The sequence below is a fragment of the Macrobrachium rosenbergii genome, chromosome 40, assembly GCF_040412425.1.
Source record: "Macrobrachium rosenbergii isolate ZJJX-2024 chromosome 40, ASM4041242v1, whole genome shotgun sequence".
In the NCBI taxonomy this organism is placed as follows: Eukaryota; Metazoa; Arthropoda; class Malacostraca; order Decapoda; family Palaemonidae; genus Macrobrachium; species Macrobrachium rosenbergii.
Window position 1 is genome coordinate 14,167,666 of NC_089780.1, and position 17,500 is coordinate 14,185,165.

Genomic DNA, 17,500 nt, shown 5'->3' on the forward strand with positions numbered 1-17,500 from the left:
TCTCTCTCTCTCTCTCTCTCTCTCTCTCTCTCTCTCTCTCTCTCTCTCTCAGTTTGTAGTTTTACCCTTTTAGCCTTGTGTCTCTTCAAAAATGTTATAAAATGTGGAATGTATACTGAAGGTGTTGATCTCTCTCTCTCTCTCTCTCTCTCTCTCTCTCTCTCTCTCTCTCTCTCTCTCTCGTATCCGCCTCAACCTCCCTCAACACGTAGTTACATTTCAGTGGAATTTTCCCCTTTGTACATTTCTGTTCCACTTTACTGAAGATAATGGAATTCTCATATTTATGAATTCCTTCTTTTCTGGCTCTCCTCTTCTCCCCCTTTCATTTTGGGACGCGTTCTTGCTCCCGGCAGAGGAGAAGAAGAAATCACAGAAGTGAAACGAAAGAATGAAGGGATGTATAACAAGGTTTACATATGTTGCAGATTCGGATTCTGCAAAAAAATAGCACGACATAAATTGCTTTTGCATTCTGTTTGTGGTCCGGGCACTGGACCGTACCTGAGGGTTTATTCAGCAGTGGTGCCGGGGAAGTTGGACCTCCTGGAGATGTGGTCATCTTTTCTAAGGGTGTCCTTGTAGTAATTTTTGCTAATTTTTATGTTTTTTTTTAGTTAGTGCTAGCAGCAATAGCATTAGCTAGTAGGTGTAGTACTAACAGTTTAAAAGCTTGCTGTAATAATGATTATAACTTGGTAAATATATATATTCTCTAAGCCTATCTGTATCTTTCCATAGCTTTTATGTAAGGTTGCCCTGTCTGCGAATTTAACATAACTTGATGTTACCTCTGACTCCTAGCTTTCTGTTTTGCAACCCCTTTGGGAAAAAGATCAAGTGCCAACTAAACCTAATAAATATTCAGAAGCCTGTTGATATCGCAGAGATGTTTAAATGTCACCGTTTACATTTTTTTTTTTTTACTTCCCACCTTTGTTGAATATTGTCCTCGTTTCTGGAGGTCATCAACATTCACAATATTTATTTCCCCGCACAGAATCATGTGTCGTAGTAAACATCTCCCCGCCCTCCTTTTTTCAATATGGCGTTTATAATATAGTCCATCTCTAGACATTTTCTTGCTAAATTGTCTTCATGCTTCTTTTATCGTCTTCTATCGTCCTCCATGCCTGGGCTTCTGAGTCAGCGCATTCTATAATTCCAGTTGAAGTGTCTGGATATCACACTGTTCATTAGCATGATTCTTTCGTTTCGTTGGGCTGAAAATCGCAGAAGAAGAAGTTGCCTTGAAAGTTTTGTGACTTGGGGATTGGCGGCTGAAGTGGTCTGCTGCGACAATCCTTCTGCCCGACAGCTTGACGGCTGGGAAATTCAAGAGAACCGCATTGCTAACTCCAGGCGCCATGTTGTTCTGCTTTAATTAATCCGACGTACTCGTATTTTGCTCATAGATGTTGCTCGTAGGGTGAATATATATATATATATATATATATATATATATATATATATATATATATATATATATATATATATATATATATATATATGCTTATGTTTATATTTTTGTCAGTATCGTGATAATTCACTCGGCCTTATTGTTGCGTACAGTAATTCTATGCTAGATATGTAACAGAACTGTTGCTCGGTTGCCTGTGTCTGTACGCCATGCGAAAATACATCCCCTTCGGAACAGCAAAGCTTAAACAAAGTACGTTGCGCCTTGTGTCTTAATACTTTTATATATCTTATACATAATTCAAAAGTATTGATAGCCATGTTAGGATGGTCATTTCCTTTTTGCCGTACATCTAGATTCGTATCCTAAATAGACATATCTTCTCACTGGTACTTCTATATATTCTCCTGAAAGGTCTATATGGGTACTTATCTTTAAAATCTTAACTGTTTTGAGTAATTACTTTCTATAATAAAAGGCCTATACACAAAATTACGTCTATAAATAAAACTCCCAATTTCACGCAGTTCGGCAAAGAGCAATGGCGGTCGCCAGGACAATAGACGATGATTTTTAACCCCCTCCCATTCTGCAGCACATGTATATCATTGTCACCCTGTCAAAAGATACTTGATGTCGAAAACGGCCCAAATCACACGGCTACTCAAGGGCTGTAGCGTGAGCTGCCAAAACGACAAATGGAAAAACGCAAGCAAATCGGGCCTCTGATGTGTCAGGCGGGGATGCAAAAGCGAAAGGCAAATGCATTTCCGTTACGTAACCCGCGTTTAGCGGGTTTATCAACGCCCGCGCTCTGTCGGCATCCAGACGCACCGTCCATGACGACGACCGGTTATAGTACGACACTGTGACACATCACCGTTTAAACGGTTGGAGGAATCTGAGCCTAGATTGAATGATTGTTTACTGTAATCCCGTTTTACCATTTGATGCCATCTAGGTATCTGCATTGATAGTATGGAAAGCCGATTAACCGTCTAATCTACCTTTCAATGGATATTAGCAAGACTGATCTTATTAGAGGTAAACATGTATTCACCCTCTATCCTCGAGGGGATTTGAGTAAGTTCGATCTGGTAAAGATTTAAATCTGTTGCATCACCGCTTTTATTGTCCAGGGGACATCAAAGAGATAAAGATGATAAAGAACGGTAAGCAGTTCCATAGCATATCCCTTCATTGTGTTTTGTGCTATATAAATAGGTTATCAGAGAAAACGCACCAGTACAAAAATGCTTTGCCTTTATTGAAAGATTGTACGCTCGAGGTTGCGTTTTCTATGAAATGTTAATAATGAAATCTACATTTTGAAAATAGCAAGGTTTGAAAAGCAGTTCTACGTTCCTGGTCCTTTTAAAGATGTTAATTCGGCTGAACAAAAAAAAAAATAGAGAAAAGGTGGAGAATCGTCGTTTTATGTCTTGTGGGAAAATGGATGAGACCAGTTTTAGCAGAGAAAGAACAACCTCGACGTGGTAACAAGGTCGAGAACAGCCATTTCTCACAGGTGGCTGGAACTCCCCAAAGCAGTAGGTCCCCCACCCCTCCCTGCATCCACCCTACCCCCATCCCCAACACTACCAGCGTCGTCCATCACATTTAAAAAAAGAAAAGAGACTTTAAAGCAAACCATCTTCTGATTGACCCCGGGGTTAAGACTCTAAGTCAAAGACTGAAGTTGGAGCTAAGCCTTTGGAGGAGGAGGAGGAGGAAGGAGGAGATAGAAGGGCACAAGCAGATGCTGCTGCCACGACGAACTAGGCTTAAAGGCTTTGCGAAGGAAACTCTGCCTGCAGCCCCACACGCTTTGAAGTAACCCCGGCCTCGTGAAGATCTTGGCGAGAGGAGCCGGACCTTAGTTATGCTGAGTGATGATGGCGTTCCCGAATTCTTATTCTTTCTTATCTCTCTTGCTTTTCGGGTGGACCCGGGGCTTGCGCCTTGATATGTTTTTCATCTCATTCTTTTTCTCTTTTTATTATTTAGCGTTATTTCTTTCAAAGGGATTCTTGATAAGTTTCTAGATGTAAGGTAACAAAGAAAAGGCTTTGAAATAGTGCTTTGCAAGAACTAATTAATTCACAGAAAGTGTAATAAAATAATTAAATGTACAGGTACTTAAATTTTCCAAAATGCTTAAATCTTTTGTTTGCTGCTTATTCACTTTTAGATTTTAAAGTTGGAAATTTTCAGTGTAACATTTAAAGGTTAATAAGTAACGATTCTACGGACTGACCTGCATCCCAAGGTTGTTTGCAGTAGACTCACCTGATAATACGGAAGCAATGATGACCGTGGAGTATAGTTTCATTGCTGGAGAACCCATTGATGCCGGCTGAACGTGTCTACTTCTGGCTAGGCGAATTTTATGGAGGTTCCTATTCCTTAGAGTATCATCGCCCAAGAATCACCTTTTCTAAACGAGTGTTTGGATTCTCAGGGGCATTACGGGATGCTAAGGTTGTATATTTTTTTCTGTTAATTTCCCTAAGTTGTGTCAGTTACTGATGGCCTGTTGAAGAGTTAGTTGACAACAGGTGTACGTACTTTCTGTCGAAGTTGCTCGTTTCGTACTACTTTCTTTGTCTCTTATTCCAAAAGGCCACAAAGTCACGAGTCCCCAAACGTTTGCCTTAACAACTTAGCTTAATTAAATGCAATAGAATGCCCAACATCTAAACGATTCAATTTATTTTCGGGATTTTAAATTTTTCAGCTTTGTTTTTTAGCTTTGATATATAGAGTTTGAAGCTACATGGTGGTTTTTAGATATGGGCTTCGTGCTGAGTCTGGGGAAAGATTTAATATTTCACTGCTTTCAGGATGTTATTTTTCTCCCCTCGAGGTCCACCCTTGTGGTATCATCTCTTCATGTTTTGCAGATTACTCCTGAAAAAAGAAGATAAAAATATTATTGTAATTTGCAATATGGAAAGTTGTATACACACACACACACATACATGGAACTAATGAACACGAGAGCACGTGTTTCCCAGAAATAAGTTTCTGAATAATATCGGGATCGAACCCCGGTCTCGCAAATGAAACATCAGGGCGCTACCAGTTGACCCACATTGGATTTCAGTTTGTTTAGTGATCTGTGTGGGTCGACTAGTAGCACTCTGGCCTTTCATTGTATATACATCGTGGTGTTACGAGTTTTTCCTTAGTTGAACAATGGACTTTTCAATTTACTGAATTATATATACGCTCTCTCTCTCTCTCTCTCTCTCTCTCTCTCTCTCTCTCTCTCTCTCTCTCTCTCTCTCTCTCTCTCTCATTAAATAGTTAATGACTTCCCTCTAAGAAGGGGGATAATCTCTACGCTTAAAAGCTCGACCGCAGTTCCATTATGACACGACTTCCTCATGTTGTCAACAACGAATCACTTATTAACACCCTACCGAGACCTTCTTTCGAATCTCGCCTTATTCAATGAGCTGTTATTATTCATTTAATTTTATTTACTCATTCATTCTTCCAATTTATCTATTCATTAACAGCCTACTTCGATCTGCTTTCGAATCTCGCCTTATTCACTGTGACGTTGTTATCCATTCATTGTCATTTATTCATTCATTCATTTATTTATTAACAGCCTATTACGAGCTTTTTTCGATTCACGCCTCATTCATTGTTACGTTGTTATTCATTCATTGTCATTCATTCATTCAATGATATTTTTTCCCCTCGGGTTACAAGTTCAAGCATAAGCCTTATTCACTGTGAGGTTGTTATCCATTCATTTCATTCATTCATTTGTTCATTCATTCATTCATTCACTGAATAATATTTTCCCTTCGGATAACAAGCCCAGACTTAAGCCGGGAAAATTGCGGTCTTGGAAAAGGTTGGGTGTAATGCGGCCTTAATATCTTTATTCGGGGCGATTGTTCTTGTCAGGGGAATTTGTTTGAGAACATCTAATATTCATACAAGGGAAATTAGATTTAACCCCCCCCGCTCCCCTCTCCCGCCCCCTTCCCAAGTTAACAACCCCTCCCTAACCTCCTCTACCCCTCCGCCTTCCAGCCAGCCAGTTGTGGGGAAGGAGAACGAAGACAAAAAATAAATAAATAAAAAATCCGATATAAAATATCGGACCGAAATTTATGCGTCTCCCATCCATCATTCATCGTCGAGACTTAGCAATATGAAACGGGGCGCACGAAAATGACAAATGCCTTTCTTTGGCCCGGGTTTAGGCGAAAGGGGGCGTCGTCCCATTATGCATCGTTCTGAGCCGCAATGTATCACAGGGCCTCCTGACGCCCCTAATAGAATTACATCGCTTGTAATGAAAGGCGACGAGACTCGGGCATCCTCCTCCTCCTCCTCCTCCTCGTACTCATCCTCCTTTGGGGAGGAATAGGATGACAGGAAGAGAAGGATCCATTATTTATTGGTCGGTTATCATCTCCCACCTTTTGATCGCTGGCAAGAGGTTCATCCGTCATTCTGTCTTGTCTTTCGAAGACCCCCGTTGGCTTTGTGTCGGTTAACATTAGCTTTGCCCCCCTAGGGGGGGTTATTGCCCCAAGTGGTGCGCTGTACACTAGGTACTACTTAAAGGTCTTTGCAGCGTCCCTTCCGCACCCTAGCTGCAACCTTTCCCATTTCTTTTACTGTGCCTCCGTTCATGTTCTCTTTCTTCCATCTGACTTTCCACGCTCTCTTAAACATTTTTTACTGATGCAGCTGCGTGGTTTTCCTCCTGTTACACCTTTCAGACTTTCTTGCTGTCAATTTCCCTGTCAGCGCTGATTGACCTCATAGGTCCCACCGCTTGGCCTTTGGCGTAAATTCTATATTCTATTCTATTCTACGTTAGATTTGAAAGATCCCTATTGGCTGTGAAAGACCCTCCCTTTGGCCTTGAAAGACCCCATTGGCTTTGAAAGACCCTCCATTGGCAATGAAAGACCCCCATTGGCAATGAAAGACCCCATTGGCATTGAAAGACCCCATTGGCCTTGAAAAAACCCCCATTGGCCTTGAAAGACCCTCCATTGGCCTTGAAAGACCCCCACTGGCCTTGAAAGACCGCCCCCCCTCCCTTTGGCTTTTGCTGTATGTCTGGGTCCTCATAGCTTTGATCTTTCTGGTCTTTCGCCATCGGCTGCCCTCCTAATGACACCAGTCAGGGTAACACAGTTTCTCTGTGGGTCTGTCTGTTGACAAATGAAGTCTTCACCTTTATATCCTCTTCTCTTATTCATTGTTATATATGCATGTCTTTATTGATGACATTCTTACACCGTTGAACTTTTAGCTATTGATTTTAAAGTCTGTTTATGAAAGAAATCCTTAACTTGATGTTTCATTATATCCACTGCACTGTTTATCTTTGTTTTTCTGTATTCAATTATTTCTTATGTTCTTATGTTTATCTGTCTCTTCTGGCCATTGTCTGTCCGTGAGAGTCACCTCTTTTATTATTATTATTATTATTATTATTATTATTATTATTATTATTATTATTATTATTATTATTCAGAGGAGAAACCCATATTCATATGGACCAACCCCAAAGGGACTACTGCCTTGAAGTTCGAGGTTCTGAAGAATATTGTGTTCACATTTCAAAGAAGTTAGAGAGAAGATGATAGGAAATACCGTGAGAAGAGATCAGTTAGCAGAAAAAAGATGAATGAATAAATTAATAAAAAGAAAATATATGAATATATAAATAAATTATTAAAATTCAGAGTGAGATTTCTTCCAGGTCTCTTCAGGCCTATCTGATTGCTCTCTTTCTGCAAGAAAAAGCTTCCCTGTTGTTCCTGATTCTTGGTTATTCCCCTTTTGATGCGTCCGCACTTTATTCGCTCTTCTGTCTGTCCGTCCTTCTTGTAGAAGTCACCCCTGACTTCTTTATACATCCTTTCTGCAGCCTTAAGGGCCAAGAATAATTGGGAAGAGCTCCGGATTAATTTGCAGTTGAGTGAAATCAAACGGGAGAAAGATGAGATGATAATTGCAGGGGTCTCTAGGGGAATATGGATTAAGAGCGGAGCCTACTTGGTCCCTGGAATTTTGTCTGGGAACTGAAAGGTCTGTGAAGTTGTCTGTGGATGTGTGAGGTTTAGTCTCAAGAGCTTGCACAGTTTTGTGGTTTTGCCTCGATGTTTGTGTTGCTGTGCACACTTGTGGACGGATGCATAAATGTATTTATTTGCAACATGCATGCTTGCATACATGTCCGGGATTTTGCAGAACACACACACACACACACATATATATGTATATATATTTTCATGAAGCTACAAATGTCGCTTACTATCCAGTTCACGCTACTTCGGGACCGATCCATATATCACTTAAACAATTCCCCTTCGGTGATAATTCCCCATCGGGGATATTCCCGAAGTAGCGTGAATTGGATATTAAGCGACATTTGTAGCTTCATGAATGCATATAAATCACGGTGTGATAAATATCAAAAGAACAAATACCTTATTTTAGGAAACTTGATTTCACCCATTGGTCTGTGGTCTGTAATGAGAAGCAGAACTTAGGAACACAGAAGGAGAGAGAGAGAGTTTCATAATGAAGCTGATAACATAACAGATGTATAGGGATATGTATATGTATATGCTTATGTTTTCCATTTAGATTTACAGCTGTAACCGTTTGTAGCAATACTCGTGAATTCCACGACTGAATTGATCGGTCATAATTTAGTTATGATGTCTATTTAGCCAAATCGCCATTCGATTATGTAAATAACCTTGCTAAATAGTATTTATGCCTCGTTGTAGTTCAAAATAACTAACTTTGCATGATGTACAGTAAATTTCATTGCTTATTAATTTTATAAAGTATTCGATTACATATTGTTGCGTGTGTGTGTGTATGTAGCAGGTACTCTTAAAACGGTAAAATTGTAATAAGAGAGAGAGAGAGAGAGAGAGAGAGAGAGAGAGAGAGAGAGAGAGAGAGAGAGAGAGAGAGAGAGAGAGAGAGAGAGAGTCGTTATTTTGAAAACACGTGATATTTACAAATTAACCATTTATAATATTTACAAATGAAACAATCACTTACAATATTTACAGAGGAAACAATAGTTTATAATATTTACAAGAAAAACAATTACTTATATTTACAAAGAAACGATCACTTATAAAATTTACAGAGGAAACAATTGATTAATATATGTATAAGGCAAACAGTGACGTAATATTTACAAAGGATGCAATTAATTAATTTATGTATGAAACAATCACATGATATATACAAAGGGAACAATGATGGTTCTTTATTGGGTACTTTTCATCTCACCTCATCCACGATCAAAATATGAACTGTATGATAATACACAATACATCATGTATGTTTGACTAATAGACAAAAAAAAAAAAAATCCAAATTAAGGAAGCTTTTGCTCGTTAGAAACTTTGTTTTTCCTAGTTTGAAATTTTTTTTTTTTTTTTTTTTTTTTTTTTTTTTAGAAAACCGTAAATATAATTGAAGTATTATGTCCTAGGCGGATGCAGTAACTTTAGCCATTAAACTGTTAGTTTATTTTTTTAAGAATTAATTATTGTAATTTGTGCCTTATTGTAATGGCCATTTGGAAACTAATTATCGCAGTAAATTCACGTCCTTTTATTGCTAAAATTAGCCGGGTGATTCACTGATTATCTTTATACCTGTTCCCCTTTAGAGTTCCCAAAAGATTATTTTTTTTATATTGGATATTAAGTTCCTGTGGGCTTTAAATAAAAGCACAGTAGTAGCCTAAGAGCTCTTTTTTGATTTAGTAGCATTTCAGTTTGGACTCCTACTTTTGTTTTCAGTTTCCTTGCAATCTTCTTCTTCTTCTTCTTCTTCTTCTTCTTCTTCTTCTTCTTCTTCTTCTTCTCCTCCGCAATCTTCTTCTTCTTCTTCTTCTTCTTCTTCTTCTTCTTCTTCTCCTTCCTTCTTCTTCTTCTTCTTCTTCTTCTTCTTCTTCCTTCTTCTTCTTCTTCTTCTTCTTCTTCTTCTTCTTCTTCTTCTTCTTCTTCTTCTTCTTTTCTTCTTCTTCTTCTTCTTCAGCTGAAAGAGTCTGGGTCTCCGAGACATTTGTTGAATTACAGCTCGTGGAGTTTAATTAACTTTTCAAGTTTTGATCTTTTTATTGTGGCGAAGTTTGTTAAGTTTGTTTGCAGTTTTGGTGTGTGTGTTTTTTTTTTATAAATACTCAGGAGCTTAGTATTATTATTTCTGCAATTCCGATATTGGGCTATAGTTGTTAAAATCTTGGGGAAATGGCCCACCGATAAGCGAGAATTTTCGAACATCGAAAGTGTTTCAATAATCTGGAAAATTCGAAAAAATTCTCAGGCTTTAAATGCCACAGAGTTTTCCGGTTTTAGGATGGAGAAAGTTTTATTGTCATTAATTTATGAAATATGGAAATATTTTTTTATTTAGATTTTTTAAATTGAGATTTAATTTTCTAAATATGTCTGTTATGTGAGTAAATGTTGTTTAGTTCCCTAAACTTCCATAATCTGAGTTCTTTGACATTATATTTACCAAAGCTGAGCCTGTTTTAAATATTAACTTTTTTTCAAATTCTGCTGTTTTTCATAAATCATGATTTCTAATATTTAGAGAAGAGTCGCGACTTGCTTTTCTTATTTATGATAAATGTTGATGTTTCTTGACTTTTCAAGTCCTTTGGATTTTTCTGATATTTAGCAAAGGCTTGGATTCTTTTTTTTTTAGAATTTAAGCTCAAAACTATTTCACTTTCCATAACGTTCCAGAATTCCTGATAACTAATACATACTTAAGAATTCTTAGGATTTCAACAAAGGATTAGAAAAAATGTATATTAATTCCTAAATATCTCCGATAATTTTCATGTTTTCACTTCCTTGAATATTATTCGTGCGTAGTAGACACAAAAGAAAAATATTCTGGCTTTGAAAAACTTCAGTTACTAAATTTAATCCAGAGGATTTTGTTCTTATAGTTTTCACTCGTCATTAATCCTTTTAATTCCCCCAAAGAATCTAGTTGCTCATAAACTTGATAAAAGGTAAAGTGTTACTCATATTTCTGATGGGTCAGAATGAAAACTAAAGATATCTGGCTCTTTCAATTATCGAAGCGTCGCAGATGAGAGATTATGAAAGCTCGCGGGCTGCTGTTGAGAACAGAAATTCTTTATTTTGTTTCAGTTTTCCGGAAAGAAAGTTATTTTTCTTTGTTCGAGCTCTCGGTTTTTCCAACGTGTGGAGTTCGTGTTGTTTCCAAAGGATAACCAAGGTATCTTAGCCTTTTAATAGGAAGTTTATGCTATATATATATATATATATATATATATATATATATATATATATATATATATATATATATATATATATATATATATATATGAAATTTATCACGTCACATGGCCGTGTGGTTTAATGCGCGTCACTGTAGTCCTGAGTTCTTGTCTTCCGTGGTTCGAGCCCACGAGACGACGAACTTATTATCAATAAAAGAATTCCCCTTCGGGTAACATATATGAAAATATATTATTTCCGAGGTAGAGCGAATTAGATATTAAAGGACATTTGTAGCTTAAATACAAATATATATCAGTTAAAATTGTTAAAAATAAATCCGGTTCATATATATATATATAATAACTTATTTAATATGATGAAATAACTTAGTATGATGTCTATAGCCCCCGGGGGACATTTGTGAATAGAGATTGCACATCAAAACTGACCATTTAAATAAACTTGAGTCTTGTGATAAAATTTTGTCTTGAAAAAGGGACTAGTTATTCAAAGTAAAATTATTTTTTGTTAGTGGTTCTAGTAAGGGAACCAAAAATTTAGATAATTTATATTTAGTCGTATTGCAAGACGCCAAAATTACAAGATCCATTTGAATAATCACAAATAAAATATTCTGTTACGAAATCCTCGTCTCTTCTCGAGTAATTCCCGGATTGAACATTGCATTTAAAATCAGCTTCAAACAAAGAAAAGGTAAAAAGGAATCTCAAATGCACTCCTGAAAGTTTATCCAACAAGGTCATGAAATTATAATGGGGTAATGGCGGCTGACATTTCCTTGCCGTTAAGACATTTAAAGAGAAGGCAAGAAAAAAATTGTCTTTCTGAACAAGCTAGAAGTTACGGAGTCAGAGAAGTTAAATTAAACTTCATCAGGTTTTGCTTATTAGCAAATAGAAAATGTTGGTTTTTGTTACGTACATACAAAATACATACGCTCACGCACACCCACATATATACATTGAGGCTTTCAGTCGAGAAACATGCCATGCGCTATCCTGGGCCAAAGTATTTTTAATTTATTTTTCGCTGGTTTTATCCTTGTTCATCATCAGATCAGATCTTCGTATTTTAAAAATGGCACTTATTTTAAATCTAAATCTAATGAAGGAGTTCATAGAAATACCTAAAGGGTAGAAATTATAGTGTTATATTTCGGAGACGAATGTCTTCCTCGACGGACTGGAAATAAATGGAATTCTGTTTTAACAGAAAATAGTTTATAGTTATTATATATTTATATATATATATATATATATATATATATATATATATATATATATATATATATATAATATATATATATATATATATATATATATATATATATGTATGTATGTATGTATGTATACATGTGTGTATATATATACATATATATTATAAACTTTATTTTCACTTGACTTCTTGTCTTGCTTAGGCGACACTATTACTTACATTATTTCATTGTTATCTTTAAATTTATCACTTGTTTAAATTAGGATATATAAGTGGCGTACTCTTGACCTCACTTATTTTTACAATGTAGGATATTTAACAGATAAATGTTTGAATGCTAATTAAGATTATTATCATTTTAATGATTAGCTAAAGCATAATATTTTCAATATCTGCTCTGATCTAATTAACTACAGCGCTTTTATTTTTTTAATTTCCCTATTTTCTCGCCATTAATTTTTTTAAAGCAGAACCAAAGAAAATTGATTGCATCCTCTGTTACAAAGGATTAATTCCAAGGTTCTTCTTTATGGCACAGTTCGATAACACCAAAGAAAGTGTAGTACACCCTGGCAGCTGTGTAACGTAGTATCACTGGGCAAATATTGAACTGAAGGTCGTTTGACTCTGTGTGTGTGTGTGTGTGTGTGTGTATATGTAACCTTTCCCCACCAAAGTCTTTACCAAATATTCGCAAACTGAAACCTGGCGTAAAAATGCCGCAGGCTTTCTTCCATACTTTAAACCTGCTCGGAAGGGCAGGCATATATTTTCCTTTCTTTTTCTCTTCCTTCTTTACAATCTCTCGCAATAAATGCACTTTGTGTAACGTGTGGGCGAAGATGAGGGATAATGTCAGATTAGAGCTCGAGTAATATATTCTCCTCAGCATATTTTGGCGTTCCCCGCGGACTGGATACTTGTTGCAAAGATTACTGGCCTATTAAGTGAAAAGAACGTTCCCCGAAGCACTGGCATTAGAGACCGGATTCTTGAAGGAATTCGAAATAATGTTCTCCTTCTTGGGAGAGTATCGTAATTCATGCGTAATCTATAACGAATTTTCTGCCCGGGGCCTTGAGTTGCATACGTTCCCAAGTTGGAGTAAATTGGTCGATTCCGGGCTGAAATAGAGTTGTTTCTGTGTGTGTTTGCACTGGCTGGGAGTATATTGCTTCACAGTAGAACATAGTTGAAGATATTTTGTGTAGATGTGTGAACTTTCAATTTTTTCGGTCTGTTTCTGATTTAAAGATGTTAATTCATATCTTCTTTTTATCAAGATATTTCTGATTTTACTTTAAAGATTTAAAGAAATGTTTTGATGCCCTGTGACCTTGAAAGTTTTAATGTCGGTTATGTACAGATACAGACACGTGCGTGCACGCATACAGACACACATTTGAATATACATACACACATATATATTTATGTATACATTATGTATATACAAATATATGTATATGTATATATATATATGTATGTATATATAATTACAATGACATTCGAATACATGATTCAGTATGAGTGTCAATGTTTGCATTAACGTTACCTGTCACCTTGCATCCCATAGAAAAGGTGAACTCGTGACCTCTGTTATGACGTGACCTCTGGGATAGGCGTGGAGGAGGTGACATTTGACGTAGTATATGATTATGAACTATATTTTTTTTTCTGCTGGCTTACTGGTATCACCGCTTATTCTACTTCTGTATAACGCCAGTGAGTCTCTCTCTCTCTCTCTCTCTCTCCAGAAGAAGAAGAAGAATTCGTACAAGCACTGGCAGATCTGCATGGCCCAAGCAGGTTTTTTCAGCTCTCTCTCTCTCTCTCTCTCTCTCTCTCTCTCTCTCTCTCTCTCTCTCTCTCTCATACTCAGAATGTAATGTTGTTCCCTGAATCATTTTTCTTAGCCACCAACTTCTCTCTCTCTCTCTCTCTCATACTCAGAATGTAATGTTTTTCCCTGAACCATTTTTCTTAACCACCACCCTCTCTCTCTCTCTCTCTCTCTCTCTCATACTCAGAATGTTTTCCCTGAGCCATTTTCTTAGCCACTGACCCTCTTTCTCTCTCTCTCTCTCTCTCTCTCTCTCTCTCTCTCTCTCTCTCTCTCTCTCATACTCAGAATGTAATGTTTTTCCTTGAACCATTTTTCTTAGCCACCACCCTCTCTCTCTCTCTCTCTCTCTCTCTCTCTCTCTCTCTCTCTCTCTCTCTCTCTACTCAGAATGTAATGTTTCCCTGAATCGTTTTTAGCCACCAACCTTTCTCTCCTCTCTCTCTCTCTCTCTCTCTCTCTCTCTCTCTCTCTCTCTCTCACTCATATACTCGGAAAATAGTGTTTTCCCTGAATCATTTTTCTTAGCCACCACTCTCTCTCTCTCTCTCTCTCAGAATCTCTCTCTCTCTCTCTCTCTCTCTCATACTCAGAATGTAATGTTTTCCTGAATCGTTTTTAGCCACCAACCTTTCTCTCTCTCTCACTCTCTCTCTCTCTCTCTCTCTCATATACTGAAAACAGTGTTTTTCCTGAATCATTTTTCTTAGCCACCACCTCTCTCTCTCTCTCTCTCTCTCTCTCTCTCTCTCTCTCTCTCTCTCTCTCTCTAGAATCTCATACTCAGAATGTAATGTTTTCATTGAATCTTTTTCTTACATGGTCTCTCTCTCCTCTCTCTCTCTCTCTCTCTCTCTCTCTCTCTCTCTCTCTCGTGCAAACATGGTTCCATTTCCTTTCTGGAGGAGACGTTAAGTTATTAATTCCTGCATTACGATAACTCGTGGACCCCCATCCCCTTTTTTTCTGGAGTCATGTGACATTGCGTGACCGTTGCCGGACTGCATGAAAAAGATTAAGGAAAATTCAGCCAATTCTCATTTCGTCTTTGCTTAATGATCTTAGTTATGGGGGGGAGAAAGATAATGCATGTATCTCTCTCTCTCTCTCTCTCTCTCTCTCTCTCTCTCTCTCTCTCTCTCTTAAAACACGCACACATACATACGTACTCAAAATGTAATAAGCATTTTGTCTCTCTCTCTCTCTCTCTCTCTCTCTCTCTCTCTCTCTCTCTGTGGGTGTGCATGCGTGTATACTTTAAGTATTTGCATGCACAGTATAAATACTGTTTGCATTTAGGCACAGATATGTCATTGTATGTAAACTAGCACACACTTGTGTTTCTCTCATTCTAGTGGAAGGTTGGTCCAGTATATTATTTAATTTAGTGAATTTTAGAGTATTTTGATTTCTAATGGAATAATTTTAAATATGTCCAAATTTTAGCTTTTAATGTTATCGTAATTGCATGTTTTGTCTTTTCGAAGGCCATTGATAATGTAATTAAGTGAAAATTACGAAACGTCGGGAAGATGAGATATTGTGTACACTATATATATATATATATATATATATATATATATATATATATATATATATATATATATATATATATATATATATATATATATATATATATATAGTCTGATAAGTAAAGGATGATAAGTCGAAAGGCCTTTCAGCACTCCATTGTTTCTCTTTCCTTCGTGGATTTGTATATATATATATATATATATATATATATATATATATATATATATATATATATATATACATATATATTTTGTATAAATGCATATACATATATATGTATGCATGTGCATGTGTGTACCCGTAAATCGTGCGGACATTTATGCCTGCTTGCTTGCTTGCGATAACACGGACATCCTCATTTAAGAACAGAACTTGGAGGGTGCAATTTCTTCCTGCAAGAAGGGGGGGCTGGGCGGGGGGGGAGATATTGAGCGAGAGACTTCTGCAAGAGTTGAAGGACCGTAAATCGGTTGGGTTCAACTGGTGTCGTGCAACTTACTAGAGGAACCACTAATTTTGGGTGGGCGGGGTTGGGGGGGTTACTGTTTGGAACGGTGGAAGGAATTGAGAAAGAGTTTTGGATAATGTAAGGATTGTGATTGTAGGTGAGGATTGTGGTTGTGATTGTGATAAGTATCGGTTATGAGTTTCTTAGATTGTTAATGAGGTGTATATTTTGTCTGAAATATGGACTGAATTTTTGAAGATAACTTTCCTGCATCGACTGTTTGGAATTGAGTGATGTAGATCTTATTATTATTATTATTATTATTATTATTATTATTATTATTATTATTATTCAGAAGATTAATGTTATTTTGGGAATCAATGTATTTTAGAGTTGTATAAACCTTTCCTTTATAAATTCGATATTTTTAGCTCTGCTCGATTCCATCATGAAGTTGAGAAATATACGGAACGAATCATTCTCAGAATCCCTGATGAGAGCTGACGTTTATTAAAAGAGATTAAGGGTTTTTACAAAATGGAGAACACAGCAGAGATTGATTTTGCGATGTTACAAAAGTGGACTTCATAGAAGGACAAACAATTACTTCCAATAAGGAGTTTTTTTTTTTTGTTTTGTTGTCTGTGTGTTTTTTTTTTGTGGGGGCGGGTTTTTATGTTTTTGTTGTTGTGTGTTTTTTTTGTGGGGACGGAGTTTGTTCTTGAAAACTAAAGATTTGATTTTCATGTTAATTTAAAAGATTCGACGCGCTTCAGGATATATTAAATGAGTTACGTGGGAACAGTGATTTTTTTTGGGGGGTGGGGGTGGGTTCAGGTTATGATATCTGGTTTTTATTATTATTTTTAATCAGTTTGTTAACTGCCATAGTCACTAATTTCTACTCAAAGAAAACGGCAGTTTCCTGTTATTTGTGAACGAAAACGTAGATAAAGCCTCTTTTTGAATAACAACGTCAGTTGTATTCTTAGAAAATAACCATGAGTCAGTTTTTCAGTAACTGCTATTGCATTAACAGAGGCTTGCAACCTATTGTCGCTTTGATATTTGACAGAAATGCTGAAGTGATTCACTTAGAAAAGATATACTGCAGTTGAAAGGTAAAGAGGAGAAGCTATATAGAAGATTGCACTATCATTCTATGAGTTATTTCTTTATAGAATATTGCAGATTTTTATCTTGGGATGTTTTTATAGATATGTGACTGAGAATGTCAGTGATAGGAATCTTATTTCATTATGAAATGGACATACGCTCTAATTCATTTGAATTCTTGGGTATTTTTCAAAATATTGTTGTGTTGGGTAAAATATTGCATTTTTTGTGGTAAGCAATTCATGAAATAATTTTCTAAGTGGTATGAAGAAAACAAGTAAAAAATGCGCCGAAGTTTCTTCGGCGCAATCGAGTTTTTCTGTACAGCGTATAATCAAGGCCACCGAAAATAGATCTATCTTTCGGTGGTCTCGGTATAGTGCTATATGAGCCGCGGCCCGCGAAACTTTAACTACGGTCCGGTGGTGACCTGTCCTATATCGTTGCCAGACGCACGATTATGGCTAACTTTAACCTTAAATAAAATAAAAACGTCTGAGGTTAGACGGCTGCAATTTGGTATGTTTGATGATTGGAGGGTGGGTGACCAACATACCAATTTGCAGCCCTGTAGCCCCAGTAGTTTTTAAGATCTGAGGGCGGACAGAAAAAGTGCGTACGGA

General features: G+C 36.8%; 1 protein-coding gene across 1 annotated transcript in view; it reads right to left on the minus strand.

The window, feature by feature from the left end:
- Window positions 1–17,500, minus strand: part of LOC136826143 (uncharacterized) — a 194,983-nt gene that overhangs the window by 138,325 nt on the left and 39,158 nt on the right. The window contains exon 2 of the mRNA XM_067083143.1: window positions 3,710–4,330. Coding sequence (XP_066939244.1) covers window positions 3,710–3,767 — 58 coding nt within the window. The 5' untranslated portion in view covers window positions 3,768–4,330. The remainder of the gene's footprint in view (window positions 1–3,709; window positions 4,331–17,500) is intronic.